Source organism: Dama dama, chromosome 4 (genome assembly GCF_033118175.1).
Source record: "Dama dama isolate Ldn47 chromosome 4, ASM3311817v1, whole genome shotgun sequence".
NCBI classification, from domain to species: Eukaryota; Metazoa; Chordata; class Mammalia; order Artiodactyla; family Cervidae; genus Dama; species Dama dama.
In genome coordinates this window covers 69,922,467-69,933,643 of record NC_083684.1, presented here as the reverse complement: position 1 = coordinate 69,933,643, position 11,177 = coordinate 69,922,467, and the positions used below count along the sequence as shown (strand labels likewise).

The 11,177-nt window shown below is 57.2% G+C and overlaps 1 protein-coding gene across 4 annotated transcripts; it reads right to left on the bottom strand.

The window, feature by feature from the left end:
• Positions 1 to 4,359: 4,359 nt before the first annotated feature.
• Positions 4,360 to 10,890, bottom strand: LOC133054918 (leukocyte immunoglobulin-like receptor subfamily B member 3). Of its 4 annotated transcripts, none has more exons than XM_061140338.1 (11): positions 10,764 to 10,890; positions 10,573 to 10,608; positions 10,113 to 10,397; positions 9,678 to 9,980; positions 9,160 to 9,471; positions 8,648 to 8,950; positions 7,270 to 7,386; positions 6,240 to 6,282; positions 6,125 to 6,162; positions 5,899 to 5,951; positions 4,360 to 4,947 (listed from the first exon to the last, which is right to left on the bottom strand). In XM_061140338.1, exons 1-11 carry the CDS (start codon positions 10,795 to 10,797, stop codon positions 4,798 to 4,800), a joined length of 1,674 nt encoding a protein of 557 aa, XP_060996321.1. In that variant the 5' UTR covers positions 10,798 to 10,890; the 3' UTR covers positions 4,360 to 4,797. The 4 variants fall into 4 exon arrangements, with proteins under 4 accessions (XP_060996321.1, XP_060996324.1, XP_060996322.1 ...); XM_061140341.1 differs by having other exon boundaries at positions 4,360 to 4,944; XM_061140339.1 differs by having other exon boundaries at positions 10,113 to 10,206; positions 10,764 to 10,864.
• Between the last annotated feature and the right edge of the window lie 287 nt (positions 10,891 to 11,177).

Sequence of the window (11,177 nt, the reverse complement as noted above, 5' to 3'; positions counted from 1 at the left end):
CTGATTGCCTATGCACTCTGTGATAGGGAAGTTACATTGTTTTTCATTTTTTCGTTCCAGCCAGTCAGCTTGCAGGATCTTTGTTCCCCAAGCAGGGAGTGAACCCACCCCTCAGCTGTGAAAGGACAGAGTCCTAGCCCCTGGACTGCCAGGGAAGTCCCCGAAGTTATACTGTTGAATATACAGAGTCTGCTTCCTGTCTTTAAAGTGAAACTAACTATGTTTTGGAGGTGGATAAAATGACTGGTTCCGCTTATCCTTTCAAGGCCTAAAAACGACCCGTGTTTGGGAATATTCTAGAGCTCGTTTGGCTTTACCGTGAAGGTGTGGCTTCTCTGCGTGTGTCTCTGGCTGTGTGGGGTCCTCGTGGCCGCATGGGCTTCTCTGGAGCTGTGGCGCGGGGGCCCCTCTCACTGAGAGCACAGGCTCTCGGGCACACACCTCAGTAGCTGTGGGTCCCCGGGCTTTCGAGCGCAGGCTCAGTGGTTGTGGCACACGGGCTCGGTTGCTCCGTGGCACGTGGGATCTTCCCAGACCAGGGATTGAACCTGTGTCTCCTGCATTGGCAGGCAGATTCCTTACCGGTGAGCCACCAGGGAAACCCGCATAAGTTCTTTATACTACATGGAATTCAAACATCTCCCATCCCCGTACAGGCTCCAGGAATTGAAACACAATGTTAATTTATCAACATTGCTTAAAACATTAGTAGATAAACGAAAGATGACAATATCATTGGATGACAATGAGTGTGAATTGGGTTTTGCTGCCGCAGAATTTGAGACTAGTGCTCATGGAGGGGAGACAACAGGGTGGTGTGGACCTGTCCTCATTGCTGTCTGCCCGTCCACGTTTCTGTTTTCCCAGTCTTCTTTCTTGCTTCCTGATGTCCCGAGTCCTCCCTTTTCTGGGACCAGAACTTCCCTTGGCCGCTGATCTAGGCCCGGCATGCTTCTGAGAGTCCTGTCGGTTTTCCTGTACCTGAGAGTGTCTTTCCCCCGCTTCATTTCTGAAGGAAGGGAGGAGGAAATGGTAACCCACTCCAGGATTCTTGCCTGGAAATCCCATGGACAGAGGAGCCCGGCGGACTACAGTCCGTGGGGTCGCTGAGAGGTGGACGCGACTGTAGAGTCGGGATCGGCAGTTTTCTTTCAGCTCCTGAGACTGTTGCACCACTTCCTTCCTGCCCTTGAGTCTCTGATAAGTGCCCCGTCATGTGAGCGGGTGGCACTTCGGTCTCACGGCGTCCAGGGAGCGCCTTCCTCTTCTGTTGGATTGTGGTGCGTCTTGGCGTGGATTTCTGGGGCTCATCCTGTTTGGGTTTTTCTGAGTCTCATGAATCTGTAGATTTACGACTTCTGCCAAGTTTGGGGGAATTCCAGCCACTCTTACTTGAATTGCTTTCCAGTCTCATCCTCTCTCTCTTTGACTGTTGGGACTCTGTTCCCATGCCTTTCCAGAATCTGTGATCCCTGGTGTTCAGACTGGTGTTCCTGTTGCTGCCTCCTCCGTCCCCTGTCCCCGGTCACCTCCACTGTGCTGTTGAGCCCGTTCATCCACGGGGACTCTGTTTTAATTATTGCGTCTTTCAGATCTGAAATATCCAGTAGTTCTTTATATCTTCTGTTTCTTTGCTGAGACTTTCTAGCTTTTTTAGATTTACTTTAAGCACATGTATAATTGCTCCTCAGAGCATTTTTAGCATGACTGTTTTACAGTGCTTGTCAGATAATTTCAGCCCCTCTGTCATCTCAGTGCTAGCAGCTGCTGTTTTTGTTCAGTCGCTCAGTTGTGTCCGACCCTTTGCGACCCCAGGGACCGCAGCACGCCAGGCCTCCCTGTCCATCACCAACTCCCGGACTTTGCTCAGACTCATGTCCATCGAGTCGGTGATGCCATCCAACCATCTCATCCTCTGTCGCCCCCTTCTCCTCCTGCCTTCAGTCTTTCCCAGCATCGGGGTCTTTCCAGTGTGTTGGCTCTTCGCATCAGGTGGCCAAAGTACTCAAGATGAGATTTTCCTGGTTCTCGTGTTGATGAATGAGTTTTCAAACCGAGACCTGGACATTTTGGATATTACGTTGTGAGGGTCTGGGTCTTATGGAAGTCTTTCGTTATAAAGGGCTTACCTGACGCATCGCTGGGGTATGACTCATTCCTGCCTGGTGGATGGGGCAGTCCAGGTACCCTACCTGGTCCCCTTTGATGCCCACTGTTTCACTTCTGGGGTCTTGCCACTCTGTCTGTCTGCTGCCTTCTCTCCACTCTTCAGAGTACAGGCAGACCCCAGAGATGTTGTGGGCCCAGTTGGAGACCACAGCAACAAAGCAGATATCACAGTAAAGTGAGTTACGGAAACTCTTTTGTGTTCCCAGTGTCTATCAAAGTTACGTTCACACTATACTGTGGTCTGTAAGTCTGCAGTAGCATTATGTCTGATACAACAATGTACACACTTCAGTTAAAAAATAATGCTAGTGGGGAAATGGCACTGATAGGCTTGCCTGATGCGGTTTGCCACAAACCTCCAATTTGTAAAAACTCAGATTATCTGGGAAGCACAGTAAATTCTTGTGATTGTATATGTAATGTCCAGGAGCTTAACTGTGCCTGGTGGGGGGTTAAGGAAACAAACCTCTGTTTCCTCCTGGTCCAAAACTGGAAGTATGAAATACAACTGATTTTTATATATTGAGTATACCCAATGATACTAGATAGATCCTTTTCAAATCAGAAAAATAGATTCTTAAATTATTTGGATTTTCCATGCATACAGTTTTGTAATCTGTGAGCAATACAGGTTTTTGTTCTTTGTTTTTTTTAGCAATACAGTTTTACTCCATCCCTCTGTGCCTTTTTTTTTTTTTTTTTGGACTTTATTATTTAATTGGCTGGTTCTTCCAGGACCCTGCTGAATAGAAATGTAATAGTAAACATTCTTGGCTCAGTCTTAATCGCAGGCAGAAAGGTTGTACATTTGTACCTTTGACAGTGATCTCTGGGCTTCTCTGGTGGCTCAGTGGTGCAGAATCTGCCTGCTGAGGCAGGAGACCCGGGTTCCGTCCCTGACCGGGGAAGATGCCACACGCGCCCTGAACCTGTGCTGGAGAGCCTGGGAGCCGCTCACCCACGTGCCACAGCTGCTGGAGCTGGGCGCCCTAGACCCGAGCTGTGCCGCCAGAGAGGCGCCCGTGGTGAGGAGAGGCGCCCGCGGTGAGGGGCCGGGCACAGGAGCCGGCCACCGCGGCCAGAGGGGCGCCCGCGGTGAGGGGCCGGGCACCGCAGGTAGAGTCCCCTGCCCGCTGCAACTGGAGAACAGCCCACGCAGCGACCAAGACCCCACACAGCCAGCAATGAACAAACAAACATAAAAAATAGATCTCTGGTGCAGGTTTTAAAAGATGCTTTGATAAATGATAGGAAATTCTCTTCTACTTACAACTTTTTCATTATAAATTGGTGATGTATTTTATCAAAACTTTTTCATCTGTTATCATGGTGTTTTAAAATTCCTTCTTTTAATATTTGAATTGTATTGATTGATTTTTGAGGATGAAACCAACCACACGTTCCTGAAAAAAAAAATAGGTGCATGTGCATGATATATTGTCCATTTCATTGATTGATGAATCCTCTTTGTGAATGTTTTGTTCAGGAAAACAGAAACCAGGAAAAAAGAGCTTCCTGTGGTTTTCCCCTTTTGTCCTTTCCGTGTCGCATTTGGGCTCAGGTTTTTCTGGCGCAGTGAAATGTTTTATGGAGCGTGCCCTTCCTTTCCCCTCTCTGCATAAGCTGGTATAAGTTCCGTAGGTGTGTGTACGAGTGTGTGTGTGTTTCATGACTGCCTACGTGTTCAGATGCATTCACCTGTGAAACTCTCTGGACTCAGAGTTCACTTTAATATATAGGACAATTCAGATTTTCTGTTTATCCCTATGTTCATAATTTTGATAAATTTTATTTTTGAGAGTTTTGGTCTGTGTCATCTACATTTTCTACTATAATAGCATAAAACTGTCCTTCAGTGAAGTTTTTATCTTTCTAAAGTCTGAAGGACCTGCCGTAGTGTCCTGACGACGGTAAAGCAATGCCTTCTCTCTTTTTGACTTGCTCACTGTGCCTAGGATGTGTAAGTGTGATCCTCGTTCTAAAGGATGAAGCTTTCTGGCTTTTCTGACTTTGCTCTCCTTTTTGTCTGTCTTCAGTAGTAGCTGCCCTTGTCACTGTTATTTCCCTCTTCCTGCCTTCATTTGGAGTAATTTGCTGATCGTTTTCAAAATCGCCGATAATTGAGAAGTCTGTCGCCTTCCTTATAAAATATGAGGATATTATCTTTTTTAAGGAAACTGAAACACGCCGTTCAGTCTTTAGTGACTTGTTTATTTGCGGCTGTGCTGGGCCTTCCCTGCTGCGTGTGGGCTCGCTCTGGCTGCAGCGCGTGGAGGCTGGGGCCTGGCTGTGCACGGCCTGCTCGCGCGCTGGCTCCTCTCGAGGAGCACCGGCTCTGGGCACAGGGCTTCGGCAGCGGCCGTGCCCCTCGGCTCAGCTGTCCGCAGCAAGGGGGTCAGACCCGCGTTCCCTGCATTGGCCGGCAGATTCTCAACCGCTGGGCCACCGGGGGTCCAGGATGCTGCTTCTGAGGGTTGACCCGAAAGGGTCCCGGGGCCCCTGGTGGTCTGTTAGGAGCCCAGGGACTGGCTGCTGGTCTTTGGGTGATCTCCACTGCTGGCTGCTCCCGTGCCTCCTGGAGTCGCTGAGATCTGGTCCCTGGAGCCTGGGGTCCGGGTCCTTCCTGGGCTAGCGAACGGCGAGAGCAGCGTACTCACTGGGGTCTGCTGGGGGCTCCCCCACCAGGGGGCCGGGGGGTGCGGCCGTCCCCCTTCTGACAGTCGAGTGGTTCAGCTGGGCGTAGGTCACGTCCTGGGGGGCTTCGGACGTGGCAGCCTGCTGGGTGGGGGGAAAGGTGTGTGAGATGGGGTGCCTGGGGGCCTGGAGAGGAGGGACCCATGTGCTGTGCGTCTGTCCGTCCTTCCTGAAATCCCCCCGACCGGGAGGAGAGGGACCACCTCCTGCCTTCATCTTCATCTCGGGGGTTCACAGGGCCCCCGTCCCCTCCTGGGGGTCTGCCTCCCGCCTGTTCTGCTGGAGGGAGACCGTGAGACAGGACAGGCGCCTCCTGGGCCCGCCGCCCCTCCTCCAGCCAGCTCCCCGCTGTGCCCACATGAGGCTTGGGACCTCGGGTCAGGTCAGCTCACTCTCCTGATGGAAACTCCAGGGCCCTCCTGACGCCCCGGAGCCTCCGGGTGCCTTGTCCGGCCCTGGTTTCTGTCTGAGCCCTGGCCTCTTGCTCATCTGCCCAGGCACACGGCCGTCTTCCTGCTAAAGCACGTCCCTCCCGCCTCAGGGCCTTCCTACTGGGTGTGCCCACCCCGTGCGCCCAGTCCCATCTCGTGATTTACTTTCCTTGTCAGGCCCTTGCATTCTGGGATCCGCCTGCTTGTTGGCGGGGGGCCCCTCTCACCACGAGGTGAGTGCCCACGGTACCGGCAGGGCCAGGGGGTGGTGCCCGCTTTCCCGCGCCCTTTGCTGGGAGGTGAAGGAGGGGGGCCTGGGGCGTGCGGGCGATCCACTGATGCACGAGTCCTCTTGAGACCTGGGGCTGCACCCCCACACCAGAAGGTCAGCCAGAGGACACGGAGCTGGGAAAGGCGCCCTGAAGGAGGGGCCGTGAGGTCACAGGGCAAGGGGAGGCTGGGGTCACAGCAGGACCCAGGGAGCTGGGAAGGAGGGGTCGGGGTGGGCGCGGCTGTAGCTGGGGTGTAAGCACAGCGACGCGTGCACTGGGCTGAGTTTGGCATCAGGAGGTCTGTGGTGGCCGGACGGGAGCAGGGGTCTCACCCGACGGTCCAGCTGCAGCCCCACCTCAGACTGTGCGTCGCTCACGGCAGCATCTGCAGCAGAGCAGAGGGACCGCTGGGCGGGGTTCCGAGAGCCTCAGGGCTGGAGCCCCCGCCCTGCACCCCGGGGTGAGTGCTGTGTGGTCCCCCACCCTTCTGAGCGTCCCCCCCACTGCCTCCAGAAGTCTCTGTGCCCCCCGCCGCGGGCCGCCGCCTCTCCTGCTCACAGATGGCCTGGTCCTGGGTGTCCGCGGCTGGGCTGGAGCTGAGGAGGAGACGCTGTGTCAGCGGGAGAAGGTGGGGTGCTGTGGGGGGCTCTGGGGGTGTCGGGGCGGGGATTACCTGCTCTGTGGTCCTCTGTCCTCACGCCCTGGGTCTGCGGCCCCTGTGGGAGGTTGGAAATCAGCCTCTGCCTGGGCTGGGTCCCAGGACAGAGGCTCTGCCCCCAGGGAGGTGGTGACCCCGCCCTCCACGTGGGATTCAGGAGGAGAGGAGGCAGCCTGGGCTCGTGGTGCATGTTTCAGTTCACGACATTGAGAAGGAGGGAGATGGCTTAAACTAGTGCACGTGGGCTGACAGTGGGTGTTTTTTTCCACTAGATTTTCAGATTTGAGAACTGGAAAAATTTTTAAATATCATTGATTTATAATATAGTAATTTTAGGCATACAACATATGATTCAATGTTTTTATAGGTTATACTCCATTTAATGTTATTAAAAAATAATTGCTACATTCCCTGTGCTATCCAGTGTATCCTTCTTGTTTATTTTGTACATAGTAGTCTGTGTCTGTTAGTTCATACCCCTACTCTGCCCATCCCCCACTGGTAACCATTATATCAAGGAGTCTGTTTCTGTTTTGCATATACATTCCTTTCTATTATTTTCCAGATTCAGTATGTACAAATGATATCATAAAACATTTACCTTTCTGTGACTTATTTCAGTAAGCATAATACTCTCTAGGTCCATGTATGCTGTAGCAAATGGCAGAGTTTCCTTCTTTTTTATGGCTGAGTAAGATTCCATTGTATGTATTTGTGGGTGTATATATACACACAAATACACACCACATTTTCTCTATTCATTCATTTCTTACTGGACATTTGGGTTGCTGACATACCTTGGCTATTGTAAATTGGCTATATGAATATTGGAATGTTTGTATCTTTTCAAATTAGTTTTCATTTTATTCAAACATATACCCAGCGGTGGATTTGCTGGATCATATGATAATTCTGTTTTTAGTTTTTAAGGAATCTCCATACTGTGGAAAAAAATTATTTAAGCTGACTGTTCCCATGTCCTAGGTTTCCCTTTGTCTGATGCCTTAAGGCCTCCAGGGAGCCAGTCACCCCGTTCCCTACTCACCCGACTTCCTGCGTCTGTCCCGACCCCGGTGCCAGAGGAAGAGGAGGAGGACGACCAGGAGCAGCAGGACGAAGGTCACCGAGACCCCGATGAGGACACTCAGGTACCACGTGAGGCCTGGGGCACCAGAGACGTCTGAGTGAGCCAGCGATGCCATTTGACTGAGCACCTACTGTGTGCGGACTCCTGCTGGGGTCTGTGCCTCCGTCTCCAACCCTTCCCACCCGTTTTACAGGCGAGGAAACTGAGGCACAGAGACGGAGATCACGGGCCTGGTGACCCAGCCTGGACGGGGCAGAGCCGGGACTGGAACCAGGGCCGTGGGGGCCCTGAGCGCCCCCTGAGCTGGCCCCCAGGAGGACACGGGCTTCCTGCTCTGGGGGCCCCTCGCCTGAGGGGGCTGCCCGAGGGTCTCAGCTGGAGCTGAGGGTCCTCCCTGGTCCCCGCCCCTCCCCCACCTCAGCGGGGGGCAGGGGAAGGGGCGGGCTGTGTGAGGGGCCTCTGTGTCCCCCCCACACGCCGTCACCACGCTGCAGCGGAGGGGACGGGTCCCACAGTCACCTCCTTCCCCGATGGGGGTCACACCCAGGTCAGAACCAGGACATCCACAGTCTGGGCCAGGGGCCTCTCCTTTTACACTGGGAGAAGCTGCGGCCCGACGCGAGTGTGGTGAGGGTGAGGGGGTCCACATCAGAGTCTCCAGAGGTGCTTGAACCGGGGGCATATTCAGCCTGCCCCCCGGACCCATGACTACCTCCTCAAGAGCCTGCTCCCCTCTCTGCGGGCCTGACCCGCTGAGGGTGGGCACTGATCCCTGGAGCCCCCTGGGGGTCAGCAAGGGGGGGAGCGGGGGGCTTCCCCCCTTCACAGCCCTGCTCCCCCAGGCTGAGCGACCCCCCGACCCACGGCCCTTCACCCAGCAGACCAGAGCCCCTGCAGCCTGTCTTTCCCGTTTCCCCTTTAGCATCTCTGCTCCACCCACAGCGAGTCTTGATGACCTGAGTGGGTATTAGATCTTCTAACTCCCACACCGCCCAGGGACGGGCTGTCTCCTCTGAGCACAGAGCCCCGTGACTCCCCAGTCGTTGAATTGGGGCCCGAGGGTGGGGGCTGGGCCCATGGGTCCTGGGAATGAGCCCAGGAAGGGGTGTGCCGGGCTGACCCGGGGTCCCCACCTCACTCACCTGTGGCCTCCCTGAGACCCTCCCATTGCCCACCTGACCCTCTGGAACCCCAGTGGGGAGGAAGGGGTGGGGGCAGGCTCCCAGGCCTCTCCCTCAGGGGACGCCTCCCTCAGCTCCCCCTCACTACAGACCACTTGTGCTCCCAGGGCACAGAGCCCCGAGCTGCTGAGTCAGACGGACAGACGGGGCCTCACCTGAGACCAGAAGCGCCAGGGGCTCGCTGGGCTGCGACAGCAGGTAGGAGTCTGTGCTGAGCGCGCGGTAGCACCTGTAGGTGCCCCCGTGGGCCGAGCTCACAGGACTCAAGGAGAACTCGGCCTGGAACTGCCCGCCTTGGTCCTGGGCGCGCAGACGCAGGGGGCGGTGGGCTGCCCCCTCCTGGGACAGAAGGAAAGTGTCCGTCCAGTCTCCTGACTGACAGAGCAGGGTCACGTTCTCCCCCGGGGCCACCGAGGGGCCCGGCCGCGCCGAGAGGGAGGGTCTGTCTCTGAGCAGTCCTGCAGAGAGGAAGGGGGTGCGGGCCCGGCCCTGGTTCTGAGCGGGACTCCGCGGCCTCTCTGGACCCTCAGCGCCATCTCTGTTTCTCCGAGTCTCCCCCTCCCTCACCCCGTCTCTCTGTCCCCTCCCGGGGACCCCTCCCCGTGGTCCCAGCATCACCCCTGGGGCTCCCCGGTGGGGCCTGTGCAGCGTCTGGTCCCCGACTGACCCGCTGGCCCCTCTCCTGCCACCAGGAGCTCCAGGGGGTCGCTGGGGGCCGACCACTCAGAGGAGAGACCGTGTCCACCGTAGCATCTGTACCGGCCCCCGTGGAAGGTTCTCACCGGGCCCAGGGGGAAGTCGGCCTGAGAGAGCCCCCCCTGGGCCCTCCGGGCAGGGCGCTGGGGGAGGTCCCAGCCCCCCTCCTTGGACAGAGCGAATCTGGCGTAGCCGATGTCAGAGCGACACTGAAGGGTCAGGTTCTGTCCAGAGGTGACGACAGGGCCCTGCGGGGTCAGGAGGGACGGCTTCCCAGACAGCCCTGGGGAGAGACAGGCGCCGGGTCGTTGGGACTGCGTCCCCCGTGGACCCCCTTCGCGGCCCGGCCCCAGGCTTCGCCGTCTCTGTCTGTGTGTCTGTCCTGTGAGCACCATGCTCCTCTCTCCCTCACAGGGGCTCCCCTGGGAGCAGAGACCCCTGTATGTTGTCTTGTCTGCACAAATGTGGGGTCAGGACGGGATTCCTCACCTGGGACCAGGAGCTCCAGGGGGTCGCTGGGGGCCGACCACACCCAGGGGGTGTCCCTGTTAAAGCCGTAGCATCTGAACGTCCACCCGTGTCCGGGGCTCACGGGGCCCACGGGGAACAGCGCCTGGGTCTGCCTATAGGAGCCCCACTGTCCATCCAGGGTCCGAGAGGACTCGTCTTCTCCTTCCTTGGTCAGACGGAACCTGTTAAATCCCTGATAGGAGACACACTGCAGGGTCACGTTCCCTCCCGAGGTCACCACAGGGCTCGGCAGGGCTGAGAGGCGCGGTTTGCTGTAGGGTCCTAGGAGAGAAGGAGGCAGCTGGATCCGTGGGGCTCCCCCCTCGTCCCCCAGGGCTGGGCTGTGAGAGGGACACCCCTGAGAGCAGATCCCCTTCCCGAGGGCAGAGCCTGAGGCCCCCGAGAGCCTCTCACCTGTCACCACCAGCTCCATGGGGTCACTGCGCTCTGACCAGAGAGTTCCCCTGAGATAGTAGCACCGATAGCGCCCTGCATACTGATCAGTCATCTGTGAGATGGAGAACTTGGCCTTGTCCCCGGGCTCCAGGAGTTTCTGTCTGTCCCAGGGGACTGAGATTCCCTCTTTATCCAGATGGAACTCCTGGGCCCCCAGGGTCCCCTGACACCAGATGGTCATGGGGCTCCCCCAGGGGACCACAGAGCCCGGCTCAGCCCAGATGGTGGGTTTGGGGGGGGTCCCTGGAAGGAAATCAGAGGCGGGCTCACCAGGGGTCCGCCCTCATGCCCTGACTCTCAGCCCAGACCTCCCAGACTCCCCCTCCATGAGCCCCGAGCTGCCCTCCCCCTCCCCAGGGCCTGGGGGTGACCCTTGACCCCACAAGAGGAGGGCGCTGGGCCCTGGGGACAGACTCACCGGCCTGCACCTGGGTCCTCAGGCCCACACTCAGCCCTGGAAGAGAGAGCCCTGTGAGAGGTCTGCCCTCAGCTCTGAGCACCACGTCTCCTCCCCGGGAGCCTCCTGGGCCCTGGGTCCCCTGAGGGAGCAGGCTGGCCAGGGGAGGGGTCCCTCCAGCCCAGGGCTCCCCCTGCCCCTCCTCATCTCACCGAGGCAGAGCAGGGCGGGGAGGGTGGGGGCCATGGCGTCTCCTCCCTGCGGTCCAAGGCCGTGAGGATGGAGGAGACCTGGGGGCCCTCCGGACAGACAGACACACAGGGTGTGTCCTCTCTGGGGCTGGGGCTTCCTGTCACGAGGTTGTCACATCAGCGTCCCCACAGGAAGGGGAACAGCCTCTTCTTGAAAGCCTGGCGTCGTCCCCATGACAGTCCCAATGTGTTCCTGAGACGCCTGTTTTAGGTGTGGGCAAGCAGGGCATGGCCTTCCCTCTGAGAGCCTCGCCTCGGGGTCTGCTTCCTCCTCTGCCCGTCCATCCGCAGGTCCCCGTGGGGTCCTCACCGTGGCCGGGTCACCAGGCCCTGGAGATGCTTCTGGGAGGATGCCGGCTCCTGCTGCCCGCAGGG

What these genes read in the sequence shown, in the direction of transcription:
- LOC133054918 (XM_061140338.1), bottom strand. Translation starts at nt 10,797, where the DNA reads ATGGCCCCCACCCTCCCCGCCCTGCTCTGCCTCG. An exon ending in CCTGGCGCTTCTGGTCTCAG is followed by an intron (nt 7,387 to 8,647) that starts GTGAGGCCCCGT and finishes CTGGTGCCCCAG; the next exon opens with GCCTCACGTGGTACCTGAGT. An exon ending in CACCCAGGACCAGGCCATCT is followed by an intron (nt 5,952 to 6,124) that starts GTGAGCAGGAGA and finishes GCTCTGCTGCAG; the next exon opens with ATGCTGCCGTGAGCGACGCA.